The 15,000-nt window shown below is 36.5% G+C and overlaps 3 protein-coding genes across 3 annotated transcripts in view; 1 reads left to right on the top strand and 2 right to left on the bottom strand.

Annotated features, from left to right (window-relative positions):
- LOC137656900 (uncharacterized) overlaps positions 1 to 15,000 on the top strand; it is a 297,621-nt gene that overhangs the window by 78,033 nt on the left and 204,588 nt on the right.
- LOC137656557 (protein FAM200A-like) lies at positions 9,751 to 10,482 on the bottom strand. Its single transcript, XM_068390728.1, has one exon. The coding sequence runs from the start codon at positions 10,480 to 10,482 to the stop codon at positions 9,751 to 9,753; it is 732 nt and encodes a 243-aa protein (XP_068246829.1).
- LOC137656556 (protein FAM200C-like) lies at positions 10,651 to 10,980 on the bottom strand. Its single transcript, XM_068390727.1, has one exon. It carries the CDS (start codon positions 10,978 to 10,980, stop codon positions 10,651 to 10,653), a length of 330 nt encoding a protein of 109 aa, XP_068246828.1.

Genomic DNA, 15,000 nt, shown 5'->3' with positions numbered 1-15,000 from the left:
TTTAAATTCCGTCAAGGATCGAATTAGTTAATGAACTGTGATGGTGATGACATCTACCAATGGATATCTTCAGTAGTTTTCCATTTCCAATACTCTCATGCCTTTTCTGTTATGAGCTGTTGAATGTAATTATTATGGAGCCCAGTTATATATATATATATATATTACATATATATATATATATATAAATATGTATATATATATATATATATATATTTATATATATATATATATACATATATATATATATATATATATATGTACACATATATAAATATATATGTAAATATATGTATATATATATATATATATGTATATATATATATATATATATATATACAAATAGAGAAAATATATGAATCCCCTTGCGTTAAAGCAAATAAAAAAAGGAAGGTAAATGAAATACCATCAATCAGCTTCAATATACTTCATCCCACCCCGGTTCTCACTGCAAAGTTTAGCTAAAAATGTATGATGTAATAACCACAATGAATCCAAGATTGATTCATGAAGCATTTCCAGACCTAGTAAACACATGAAAATCAGTGAACCTTGGAATGATGTGAGATAAATGATGGCCCACTGGAACAAGGTAAAATGCATGAGGTAACAATCTCAGAGACCTTTGAAAGGTGTATTAGTCAAATAGAAACCCAATGAACATCGAAATCATGTATGTGGTATCTCCAAACACAGGAGCCTAAAATATATATATATATATATATACATATACATACATATATATATATAATATATATATATATCTATATATAATATATAGAGAGAGAGAGAGAGAGAGAGAGAGAGAGAGAGAGGCAATTATAATCCTTTTGAGCATTTGAAAGATAAATGAGGTAACTCTAAACCCGGTTTAACCCCAGGAAAGATGTAAGAGGCAATCATCAACCCACTGAACCTTTGAAATATATACGAGACAACCCCAAACCCAGCCAACCCGGAGAAAGATGTATGAGGCACTGCAGTCCCAGTAAACTCGGCAGAATTCAACTGAGCGCGTTGCATCTATTAGAATATCATTTCTGCATTGACACAGCGAGGGAGAGAATCGCATTCTGCGTGGGTTTCCCTTCCTCCCGTTTAAACGAGGCTTCCATCCATTGTTTACGCCCAGTTTTATTTGTTGATGTGTGATATTTGTAATAGGTATGTAAGTGTATTTCTTTGTGTGTCACGTAATTTCAAGGTAGGCTTGCAGTTGTTTTATCGTAGTTATGTTCCATAAAGGTGTTTAGGCAAGGTCATATCGTGGATTATTGAACCATGCCAGTGCATAATAGTAAGGATTATTATCCTTTATATTGATTCAAGTGTTTTTGCTTTTAATGAGGCATTTGTCTTTTTCTTTCTGTTGATTTAGTGTAGCTAGATTCTACAAAGGATTTTAGGTACTGTCGTATTATGTATAAATGAAGCATGTTAATAGCGCATAATGATAGTGAGCATTACTATTATTGTTAATATCATCACTATCATTATCATAACATAAGGCATAATACTGAAAAACAAAGACTGGTCATACACCTTAGTTAAGTTTTTTTAAAGAAAGATATTTTCTTGAATTGCCAAATTCTCATCCCACGAAGTCAGCAGATGAATCTCCTGTCTTTTGCTCTTTACTGGATGATTACGATGCACGTCAGCTTTAGGAGAAAGGCTGCTTGCTAGCAGGTCTTCGAGAAATGATATGTTACTTGAAGGCGACACAAAGACCGTTCATATGCATCATATGTTGCCAAGAAATAACCTAAAGAGGATTTCTTTCAGCTATTTCGGTGCGGTGCTCTTTCGTAGTATGTCGGCTTTAGGTGGGAAGCAGCTTACGTTCTACCTCTGCATTCGTTGATTCGTCATGAAAAGGCCATGGGCGATTTGCTTTGTCTGGAAAAGGTCAAGTACGATTTGCTTTTTTTCTGGTTCCATTCTGCGTTGTCGTGAATTGGTAGGGGACGGTTGGCCTGTTCTTATTTGGCGTGTTTTGTTTTGTCAAGAATGACAGGGAGCCTCTTTTGTTTCTAAATGGATTTTGTTTTCGTCTTTAATTGGTCAGGAATTACTTTCCTTTTACATTCTAATTTCAATTTCTCTGTCATAAATTGTCCAACAAACCTTTTCCATTTATTTCTTATTTCCCTTCTTTACTGTAATGAATTAGTTAGAATATTTTTGCTTTTATTCTATATTCTTATTTTAATTTTCTTGAATCTTCATTAACCAACTGCCATTCTTCTTAATTTAATTTTGCTTCGTCATGAATTAAAAAAGGGAGCTTTGATTTCATTTCCTATTGATATTTCATTTATCAAGAAAATTCTATAAGCCATTTGACATTTCTTTTGTTTATTTTTCTTAATTTCCCTTTTTCACGGAGAGTTACTTGAATATTTATATTCTCACTTTTGCTTTGTCAGGTAAAAGCCCCAAGCAATCTTCTTCAATTCCCATTTCATTTTGCTTTGCCATGAACATGTTTGGAGCAATATTATAGACTTGGTGTATCACATTAATTTTTTTTTCGTCAGAAGACACAAAAAACAACTTTCGCTTTCTTTCGTAATTTTATGTCTTGGAAAATAATGATGACCAACCATCTTGGATTTCTTTTAGACGCTGATGTTATCTTTAAACGTCTCCTAGTTATTTCCAAGATATCATCCAGCTATGCAGTATTTCGTTGATTTTTTTATTGCAAATTCCCTCATTTTAGTATCATACTTATTACTACTATCCAAGTGACAATCCTGGCGGTAAGGCAGAATACAAACTCAAGAGCTCACACAGGGAAACAAGCCTAAGGTAGAAGGTAAACAATTAAATAGCTAATAAAGTATACATCACATACATATACATATACCAAAGGCACTTCCCCCAATTTTGGGGGGTAGCCGACATCAACAAGAAACAAAACAAAAAAGGGGACCTCTACTCTCTACGTTCCTCCAGCCTAACCAGGGACTCAGCCGAGTTCAGCTGGTACTGCTAGGGTGCCACAGCCCTACCTCCCACATTTCCACCACAGATGAAGCTTCATACTGCTGAGTCCCCTAATGCTGCTACCTCCGCGGTCATCTAAGGCACCGGAGGAAGCAGCAGGGCCTACCGGAACTGCGTCACAATCGCTCGCCATTCATTCCTATTTCTAGCACGCTCTCTTGCCTCTCTCACATCTATCCTCCTATCACCCAGAGCTTTCTTCACACCATCCATCCACCCAAACCTTGGCCTTCCTCTTGTACTTCTCCCATCAACTCTTGCATTCATCACCTTCTTTAGCAGACAGCCATTTTCCATTCTCTCAACATGGCCAAACCACCTAAACACATTCATATCCACTCTAGCCGCTCATTCCTTTCTTACACCCGTTCTCACCCTCACCACTTCGTTCCTAACCCTATCTAATCGAGATACACCAGCCATACTCCTCAGACACTTCATCTCAAACACATTCAATTTCTGTCTCTCCATCACTTTCATTCCCCACAACTCCGATCCATACATCACAGTTGGTACAATCACTTTCTCATATAGAACTCTCTTTACATTCATGCCCAACCCTCTATTTTTTACTACTCCCTTAACTGCCCCAACACTTTGCAACCTTCATTGACTCTCTGATGTACATCTGCTTCCACTCCACCATTTGCTGCAACAACAGACCTCAAGTACTTAAACTGATCCACCTCCTCAAGTAACTCTCCATTCAACATGACATTCAACCTTGCACCACCTTCCCTTCTCGTACATCTCATAACCTTACTCTTACCCACATTAACTCTCAACTTCCTTCTCTCACACACGCTTCCAAATTCTGTCACTAGTCGGTCAAGCTTCTCTTCTGTGTCTGCTACCAGTACAGTATCATCCGCAAACAACAACTGATTTACCTCCCATTCATGATCATTCTCGCCTACCAGTTTTAATCCTCGTCCAAGCACTCGAGCATTCACCTCTCTCACCACTCCATCAACATACAAGTTAAACAACCACGGCGACATCACACATCCCTGTCTCAGCCCCACTTTCACCGGAAACCAATCGCTCACTTCATTTCCTATTCTAACACATGCTTTACTACCTTTGTAGAAACTTTTCACTGCTTGCAAGAACCTTCCACCAACTCCATATAACCTTATCACTTTCCACATTGCTTCCCTATCAACTCTATCATATGCTTTCTCCAGATCCATAAACGCAACATACACCTCCTTACCTTTTGCTAAATATTTCTCGCATATCTGCCTAACTGTAAAAATCTGATTCATACAACCCCTACCTCTTCTAAAACCACCCTGTACTTCCAAGATTGCATTCTCTGTTTTATCCTTAATCCTATTAATCATTACTCTACCATACACTTTCCCAACTACACTCAACAAACTAATACCTCTTGAATTTCAACATTCATGCACATCTCCCTTACCCTTATATAGTGGTACAATACATGCACAGACCCAATCTACTGGTACTATTGACAACACAAAACACACATTAAACAATCTCACCAACCATTCAAGTACAGCCACACCCCCTTCCTTCAACATCTCAGCTTTCACACCATCCATACCAGATGCTTTTCCTACTCTCGTTAAAGTAATAAATAAATAAATAACAATTCAAGATCAGTAGCACTGTTAAAATAGATCACTTATATATAAACTATAGAACGGGATTTATGTAAACCTGTTTAACGAAATAGATTTCACAAAAATTGGAACTTCAAAATTTCCAACGATTCCATATTGTGTATCAAACAAATTTTCCATTAGTATCATTTTTCAAATAATGACAAATATTTACCATAATAATTATCTTTTTGGCATTACGACATTTTGTATGAAAATGAAAATAACAATAGTAGTTGTAATTATAATAAGAATATCAATAAACAATACCAATGTCCATAATAACAAAAACAGCAGTATATTGTTTTCCCAAATGAGTTCAGCACCCATTTACAGTATTGCCTTTTAGCGAGCGAGCACCGGTGACCTGTTTATTTCTATTTTTTAATTCTTCAGCTCTGGAGTTGAGGTATTGATCGCATCAAGGCTGATGGCCTGCGGAATGGTGCAAAAGAATCGATGCGTGTAAATAACTTTTTTTCGCATGTTGCAAATGCATTTGCTCTCTCTCTCTCTCTCTCTCTCTCTCTCTCTCTCTCTCTGTATATATATATATATATATATACATATATATATATATATATATATATTCTATAGTGCTAAGGAAGTTCAGGTTGACATTTTTTTGTGTTGCCTCCAACAAGGTATTTTTTTTATTAAGTATTTTGTCTTTTCACGCTCGTTATTACGTAAAAATCTCATTTTGATCTTTGAAAATATTCTACCAACGGTGGGCTTCGTAACTGACATCAAATCATTAGATTTTGAGACAAAATAATGAAAACACTTCTGGCAAGAAAGAATCTCACAAGTGGTGGTTTGGATTGCACAATTTTGTTAGAAATTTGCCATCTCGAAAGCCCCTTCTAGACTTCGCCATCACTACTTTTCAATCATAACCTTACAAAGAGAGACTGGAAGTATGTACATGCATATTAGTCTTAATTTACATGATATATATATATATATATGTATATATATATATATATATATGTATATATATATATATATATATATGTGTGTGTGTATATATATATATATATATATGTGTGTATATATATATATATAATACAGTATATATATATATATATATATATATTTCTTATCAGTCACAAAACTGCACGTGACAGATATTAATGTGTAAAATCCACAGGAAACATAAAAAGAAAAAGGCCAGGTAGAAAGTGCTTTCGTGTATTACGTACATTTCTTCGGGGTAAAAAGTGAAATAGAAAATAAAATCATACAATAAAGAAACCTACCAAAACTGAAATAATAGCCACAAACAAGCAAAGCATCATCAATATGTTAAAATACTTAATAGTCGTTAAAAATGAATAAACAATTGTCGTTTCATAATAAAATAACAGTAATATAACAAGCGTTGAACTAAATGTTTACATTGTACTTCCTAATAATTTCATTATTAGGATGAGAGTCTAGTTTAAAAAAACCAATTAGGACAGGAAAAATGTCTAGTGCCTTGTTTGTCCACATTAACGATTTCAACCACTGTATTGACTGGGAAAACTACTCGGAGATTTTATTTTGTAAAAACATTGTTGAAAAAAAAATATAATTGAATATGCTTTTATTGAATATTTTGATAATGAAATTTTAAATCTCAGCTCTGTTTTTTTTTTTAAACTAGACTCTCATCTTGTTAATGAAATTGTAAGAAAGTAGAATGTAAACATTTAGTTCAACACTTGTTATATTACTAGTATCTTATCATAAAACGACAATTGTTTATTAATTTTTAACGACTATTAACTATTTTAGCATATTGAAGATGCTTTGCTTATTTGCGGCTTTTATTTCAGTTTTGGTAGGTTTCCTTATTGTATGATTTTATTTTCTATTTCACTTTTTACCCTAAAGAAGTGTACATAATACACAAAAGCACTTGGTACCTGGTCTTTTTCTTTTCCTGTTTCCTGTGGATTTTACACACTTACACACACACACACACACACATATATATATATATATATATATATATTTTAAATGTGTGTATATGTGCGTGTGTATGCGTGTTCAGATATGCATGTGTATACAGTATGTGAATTGGACATATATATATATATATATATATAATAATTATGTGTGTGCACGTGTATACGTGTTCAGACATGCATGTATATACAGTATACAGTATGTGAATTATATATATATATTATATATATATACCAAGGCACCTCCTCCAATTCTGGGGGGCAGCCGACATCAACAAATGAAACAAAATAAAAAAGGGGACCTCTACTCTTTACGTACCTCCAGCCTAACAAGGGACTCAACCGAGTTCAGATGGTACTGGTAGGGTGCCCACAGCCCACACTCCCACATTATCCACCACAGATGAAGCTTCATAATGCTGAATCCCCTACTGCTGCTACCTCCGCGGTCATCTAAGGCATGGGAAGCAGCAGCAGGGCCTACGGAACTGCGTCACAATCGCTCGCCATTCATTCCTATTTCTAGCACGCTCTCTTGCCTCTCTCACATCTATCCTCCTATCACCCAGAGCTTTCTTTCACTCCATCCATCCCACCCAAACCTTGGGCCTTCCTCTTGTACTTCTCCCATCAACTCTTGCATTCATCACCTTCTTTAGCAGACAGCCATTTTCCCATTCTCTCAACATGGCCAAACCACCTCAACACATTCATATCCACTCTAGCTGCTAACTCATTTCTTACAACCCGTTCTCCACTCTCACCACTTCGTTCCTAACCCTATCTACTCGAGATACACCAGCCATACTCCCTTAGACACTTCATCTCAAACACATTCGATTTCTGTCTCTCCGTCACTTTCATTCTCCACAACTCCGATCCATACATCACAGTTGGTACAATCACTTTCTCATATAGAACTCTCTTTACATTCATGCCCAACCCTCTATTTTTTACTACTCCCTTGACTACCCCCAACACTTTGCAACCTTCATTCACTCTCTGACGTTGCAAAGTGTTAGGAGCAGTTAAGGGAGTAGTACAAAATAGAGGGTTGGGCATGATGTAAAGAGAGTTCTATATGAGAAAGTAATTGTACCAACTGTGATGTATGGATCGGAGTTGTGGGGAATGAAAGTGATGGAGAGACAGAAATTGAATGTGTTTTAGATGAAGTGTCTAAGGAGTATGGCTGGTGTATCTTGATTAGATAGGGTTAGGAACGAAGTGGTGAGAGTAAGAACGGGTGTATATATATATATATATATATATAAATATATATATATATATATATATATATATATTAATTAATTGCTAAGCTATATCCCTAATTGAAAAGCAGAATGCTATAGGCCCAGGGTCTTCAACAGGGAAAATAGCCCAGTGAGGAAAGGAAATATGGAAGATTGAAATATTTTAAGGACAGTAAAAATTCAAATATTTTTCTACATACACTATAAAAAAAAACTTTAACAAAGCAAGAGGAACAGAAATTCAATAGAATAGTGTGCACGAGTGTACCCTCAAGCAAGAAAACTCTAACCCAAGAGAGTAAAAGACCATAGGACAAAGGCTATGGTACATTGGTTTGATTCTGGTGTATTCTTCTCTGAGAAAAGCTGCTTACGATAGCTAAAGAGTCTCTTCTACCCTCACCAAGAGGAAAGTAGCCACTGAACAATTATCAGGCAGTAGTTAATCCCTTGGACGAAGAAGAATTTTTTGGTAATATCAATGCTGTCACGTGTAAGAGGACAGAGAAGAATCTGTGAATAATATGCCAGACTATTCGGTGTCTATGTGTGTAGGCAAATGGGGAAAATGAACCGTAACCAGATAGAAAGATGCAATGTAGTACTGTCTGGCCAGTCAAAATCCCCATAACTCTCTAGTGGTAATATTCTAAGCAATAACATATATATATATATATATATATATTTATATATATGAATATATATATATATATATATATGTATGTATATATATAAGCTGTATACATATACACACAAACGCACACACAAACGTACACGTATACACACACACACACATATATATATATATATATATACATATATATATATATATGTATATATATATATATATATATATATATTTATATATATATATATATATATGTATGTATATATATATACATATATAAATGTATATATATATATATATATATATTTATATATATATACATTTTATATCGTGTATATATATATATATATATATATAGGACACAAATATCCTGAAAGACACAATAGCGATAATTAGATGCTTCAGATCTTTACATATGTTTGTAAGCTTCTATGAGTAGACGTAGACGAGCAAAGCATAAAGTTCAAGGTTCAGGATTATTTTTTTTTTTCATTAATATAGGTCATTTGAATACATCTCATCCCATTACTTGTATGTGCATCAATTTGAAACTGACAAGTCGTACTTTTATAGTGCAACGATTGCCGTCACAATACAACTTGTAAATTTTTATATCCCAAAATTACCTTATATTATTATATTATTATTATTATTATTATTATTATTATTATTATTATTATTATTATTGTTAACCCCCCGTTTGTCATTTTGATTGTTTGTTGAATTTTGAACAAATTCCAGGACACAATCTTTCTCAAAGTGTAGAGAGAATTATAGGGACTGATTGTTTTGTTGAGACGTGAATTCTATTTAGAAGGCCTAAGTCCAAGGGTCGAGCAAAGGGTTCAGTAGTAGGCTGCCATGGCGGAGGTCTGCACTGTCAGAGTTCTTTTCTTTTTATTATTATATTATTATTATTATTATTCATGAATACTACCTAGCTCTAAGTAAAAAAAGTCGGCCAATTACTAAGTCAATACTCAATATCAGTTTTTAAAAATAAGAATTCTGAGAGTATAGACAGCGTTTCTCAACCTTTGATAGCCCATGGCCCCCCTCACCGAGTGGCTAACACTCGTGGCCCCCTGCCCTTCAATAAAAAAAATGCAGATTTTGTTTTATGTTGTTTATTCAGTCACTAAAATTATAAATCAAAGTAAATATTTTTGCTGAACAATATAATCAATGAGACACTTGCTGTTGGGCTCGTGTGACGAGGCCTCTTATGTCCGGCTCCCGTCTTGGACACAGCAAGGCGAATATCGTTCCCAACATCAAGGACGGTTTCTGGACTTCCTTTTAATGGTCGCCAGGTCAGAAAATCCAGATTCGCAAAGGTATATTGTGACGAATTGAATGTGCATTTCGGATGCCTTCTTGCTGAGTAGTGGATATGCATCCTGAACAGACAACAAGAAGCTGGAGAGGTCTTCTCTGTTACTGAAGGCCAGCTTCATTGGTTTTGAGACCTTCAACTCTGCGAGCTCCTCTGCTTCGTCTTCAGTAGGTTCAATTTCGGTGTTGAATGGGTCTCTGTGCCATGGAACATCCAATGGAGCATCGTCGAAATAAGATTTGAACTCAGCGGAGAGAATGTCGAGATGTCCAATGATGCAATCTTTGATGCCGATGGGAAGTTCAATCCTCTGCGTCTGCAGATGCTCGTCCAAGAAAGGAAACGAGGCTGTGGATCCGGCCTTGATTCGTGCCTGCCAGACTCCCATTCGAGCAGACAGTCCGGCAAGCTTGTCTTGAACGTCACTGACTGTCACATCATGGCCTTGCAAAGACTGGTTCATTTCGTTGAGTCGGCCGAATATATCGGCCAGGTAGGCGAGCATCATGACGAACTCTTCATTGTCGAAGTGGACATGGAGGTTGTTTTCGTTCTCTCGCATGAAAATTTCTGTCTCCAACCGGAGTTCATACAACCGAGAGAGGCATTTCCCCCTCGATAGCCAACGAACTTTGGTGTAAAACAGAAGTCCCACATGTTGCGCTCCCATTTCGTTGGCCAGAGAGTTGGAAGAGCCGATGATTTTTGGCCTTCGCACGAATGAAGTTGATCACTTTGACCGCAACGTCCTTGACTTTCCAACAAACGCGGCGGTAGAGTTTTTGTCGCAAGAGGCATATCGGTGTAGTGAACAGTGGGAAGACGTCACGTGGGGCCATTAATTCTTCACAAGCGTGACGAACCCTCCTTTAATGCCAATCATCGCTGGGGCACCATCAGTACAAATGTTCTTGAAATTCTGCCAGCTGAGTACATTCACTTCAAAAAAAGAATCCACGATGGCTTTGACATCTTTTGCTGTCGTTATGGTTGGCAGGGTATTGCAGAATAAGAACTCTTTCTTCATCTTTCCTTCTTTCTCGTAGCGAGCGAAGGCGATCAACTGGCTCTCCAGAGTGGTGTCGGTAGACTCATCAAGTTGAAGGCTAGCCTGGAGCGTGCTTTGCTTGATTTCACAGCAAACTTGACGGCACACATCAGCGGCCATGTCATCAATCCGTCGCGGATCGTGTCATTAGAGAGCGAAACTTGCTGGATTTTCTTTTTTTGCCTCTGGTCCGATCATCAGTTCCACCATTCTTCTCTGTACATGGCTTGATAAGTTCCTCAGCAATAGTGTGCGGCTTCTTGCACTTCACAATTCGGTATGCCACATCATAGCTGGATTGAAGAGCAGGTTTTTCTTCTGGCCGGAATCCAAATTTTGGATTGTCGCTTCATGGTCGTACCGTGCTCGTTTCGTAGACAGAGCATCAATATCATCTTTCCTTTGGGGATGCACCTTGTCGCGATGGTCTGAAAGTTTGGAAGGACGTAGTGATGCATTTGCCATCACCACTGAGCAGTGCAGACATTGCGCGCAGGTCCACGCCATCTCGAATGACCTTCGTGAATCCAAACTTGACGTAGCTGTCTGTCCATTTTTGAACCTTCGACATCTGAAAAACAACAACAACAATAACACGGTAAAAAATTTGGTTTAATAAGTGCTCTTTCAAAACAAAACAAAAATAAAAATCGTAGCATGAAATTAACTTGTTACGATTTTTCTTGCTGTGGTGCACTCGTGGTGCACTGAGGCCTGCATGGGTGGTGTAGGTATCAACCCTACACCACCCATGCAGGCCTCAACCCATGCCCGTCAAGGCCACTACGGTCATATGACAATATAAATGTAAAGTGAACGTGTATAATTAGTGTAAAAATATTTTATCTCAAAAACTTAGCGAAATATACGGAAAACCCAATATGCCATGAGAACACGCACTTTTCTTTCCTCTGTCCAGTCCAGTGGGATACTGGCGCCAAGGAGCGTGCCAGCACCACGGGAGTGATAGCGCATGCGCACAACAGACAGTGTGAGATTTCTGCGTTGGCCTAGCGGACCCAAGCGTCCACCAACTTGCGTCTAGCTGTGCCACACTTTGACTGGACGTTGATGTAGCGGTGGTGAACTTTGCCGGAGCGGAAAATTGACCACTCTTCACCGCTCGCAATATTTTGTGCAGCTCAAAACTTTCGGAGCGGTAGGAGGGACCATCAGCGGTTGCCGACCGTATGCGGCGTTGCCTTAACAGGGGCCAACTCCTGATTTAACGGTGGTGAACGGTTACGAGCGGTGATGAATTTTTTTCACTGCTCCAGGAACTAAACACTGTATAAAAAAATCAGGCAAATTGTTTAAAAAAAAAACTCTTCCCCTATGACCGGAGTCTCGTCACCTTAATTATACACTCCAAGCTTCTGCATTCTGAATTGCATTTTTCGGTGTCCGCTCGTGGACCCCCGGTCGAAGGCCCGTGGCCCCCTTGGGGGGGCCACGGGCCCCCGGTTGAGAAACGCTGGTATAGACCGTCGTAGCAGCTTTTTTCTCGAAACCGGTTTAGCCTTTCCCAGGCTCAATTCAGGTGTATTTGAAATTTATCTAACAACCATGTGCGAACATGGTGTTAAGGTTAGGGTCAATTCAGTCGACCTTTTGCTTGACCTTGACCTTGATGTTTGACCTGTGGCTTTTAAAAATTGAATCACTTCCACGTCTCAACATAACAATTATTACGTGAAAGTCTCACCATTTCATGAGTCAAATTGGTGTCATGTAGTTGTTCACAAACAAATAAACTGATAGACAAACGGGTGTGAAAACTGAAGTTTATTCTAACATTGCGAAGGTAATGAAACTTTACTACATATCTCCGTCCTTGATTATAATACATATACACACATACAATTATATATACTGTATATATACATGTATATATATATATATATATATAAACATATATATATATATATATATATATGTATATATATATATATATATATATGTAGATATATATATATATATATATATATGTATACATATATATATATATATATACATACATATATATATATATATATATACATATATATATGTATATATATATATAAATATAATTATATATACATATATATAAATAAATATATATGGAGATATATATACAATATAGTATATATATATATATATGTGTGTGTGTGTGTGTGTGTGTATTTGTGTGTGTGCATGTGTGTGTGTTCTTATGTAAGTGTTTACAGTAAAGTAATCTAACATTATCCACCTATCCTTGAACAATTGATATTAAAAAAATCTCTTCATAATTGCTCAAACAAGTCCTTTTACGTCCTCTGACTTTTCACATAACCATATCTACCTTAAGTGTAACTTTGGTACTTACATAGGATCCAGCAAGTGGTTGCTGAAGGTCAGAGCCGATTCTCATTAAGCCTTGGGCTTTCGGATAAATGGCAAAAACTTCAGCCCAGAACATTAACATTATCTTTGTCATGCAGCAATATGCAAAAAAAAAAAAAAAAATAATAACTTTTTAATTTGGTATTCAATACCAATGAGTTCGCCAATCTTCCTGCCTATAGTTGTATTTAGTTAAATCTTCTTCGTTTATGCTTGTGTCCAATGACAAGTCTTTTTATATATCAGTTTTCTACGAGATTGGTTTTACAATTCTACTCTAAGTAGATTTGTCTTTTTGTTAAAGGTTTTCAAATTTTTTCTCTTTCCTTATCCATATATTAGGTTTTTATTCATGAAAGATGTGATTGCAATTATTACAAAACGTTATCTGTAAATATGTATTTTCAAAAGCAGATTAACCTTTGTAATATATACACGGATACAGACACACACAAACACACACATATAATTATATATATATATATATATATATACATATATATACTATGTATATATATATATATATATATATACCTATATATATATATATATATATATGTATATATATACATATATATATATATATATATACATATATATATATATATATATATATGTATATATATATATTATATATATATATTGGGAAATATGGCGTACCAGGTGAAAATGAGAGTGGTGAGAGACTGGTAGATATGTGTGTTGAACAAGAGATGGTAATATGTGCTAGCTTTTTTAAAAAGAAAGATAAAAATAAGTATACATGGGTAAGAGTGGCAAATGGAAGAGTAGTAGAAAGGGCATTAATGGATTATGTGTTGATAACTAAAAGAATGTTTGGAAGATTGAAAGACGTGCACGTGTTTAGGGGTATGGCTAACGGTATGTCTGATCATTTTTTGGTGGAAGGAAAATTAGTTGTAGCAAAAGAGTGGGGGAATAGAGTAGGTGGATGTAAAAGGGAGCTAGTGAGGGTTGAAGAGCTAATAAAACCGGGGGTAAAAAGTAAATATCAGGAAAGGTTGAAAATTGCATATGACGAGGTGAGAGTAAGAGAAACTGGTAATTTAGAGGAGGAGTGGAAGTTAGCAAAAGAAAATTTTGTTGGGATTGCAAGTGATGTATGTGGCAAGAAGGTTGTTGGAGGCAGCATGAGGAAGGGCAGTGAATGGTGGAATGAAGGAGTGAAGGTAAAAGTGGAAGAGAAAAAGAGGGCTTTTGAAGAATGGCTGCAGAGTAATAGTATAGAGAAGTAATGAAAAATATAGAGAGCAAAAGGTGGAAGTAAGCGCAAGGTACGTGAGGCAAAGAGGGCAGCTGACCTGAGGTGGGTTCAGGGACTGGGTCAGTCATATGAAGAGAATAAGAAGAAGTTTTGGGAAAGAAGTGAAGAGAGTAAGGAAGGCCGGCGCAAGAATTGAAGAGACAGTGAAAGATGGAATGGAAGGTTGTTAAAAGGAGAGGAGGCAAGGAAAAGGTGGGCGGAATATTTTGAAAGTTTGCTGAATGTTGAGGATGATAGGAGGCAGATATAATTGCGGTTCCAGGTGTTGAGGTGCCAGTGATGGGAGATGAGAATGAGAGAGAGATTACAATAGAGGAAGTGAGGAGAGCACTAGATGAAACGAGAGTAGGAAAAGCATCGGGTATGGATGGTGTGAAAGCTGAGATGTTGAAGGAAGGGGGTGTGACTGTACTTGAATGGTTGGTGAGATTGTTTAATGTGTGTTTTGTGTTGTCAATGGTACAGTAGATTGGGTCTGTGCATGTATT

The sequence above is a fragment of the Palaemon carinicauda genome, chromosome 17 (genome assembly GCF_036898095.1).
Source record: "Palaemon carinicauda isolate YSFRI2023 chromosome 17, ASM3689809v2, whole genome shotgun sequence".
NCBI lineage: Eukaryota > Metazoa > Arthropoda > Malacostraca > Decapoda > Palaemonidae > Palaemon > Palaemon carinicauda.
This window is presented reverse-complemented; position numbering and strand designations above follow the sequence as displayed.

Coding starts and splice junctions, on each gene's coding strand:
- LOC137656557 (XM_068390728.1), bottom strand. CDS start 10,482: ATGGGAGCGCAACATGTGGGACTTCTGTTTTACACCAAAGTTCGTTGG.
- LOC137656556 (XM_068390727.1), bottom strand. CDS start 10,980: ATGGCCGCTGATGTGTGCCGTCAAGTTTGCTGTGAAATCAAGCAAAGC.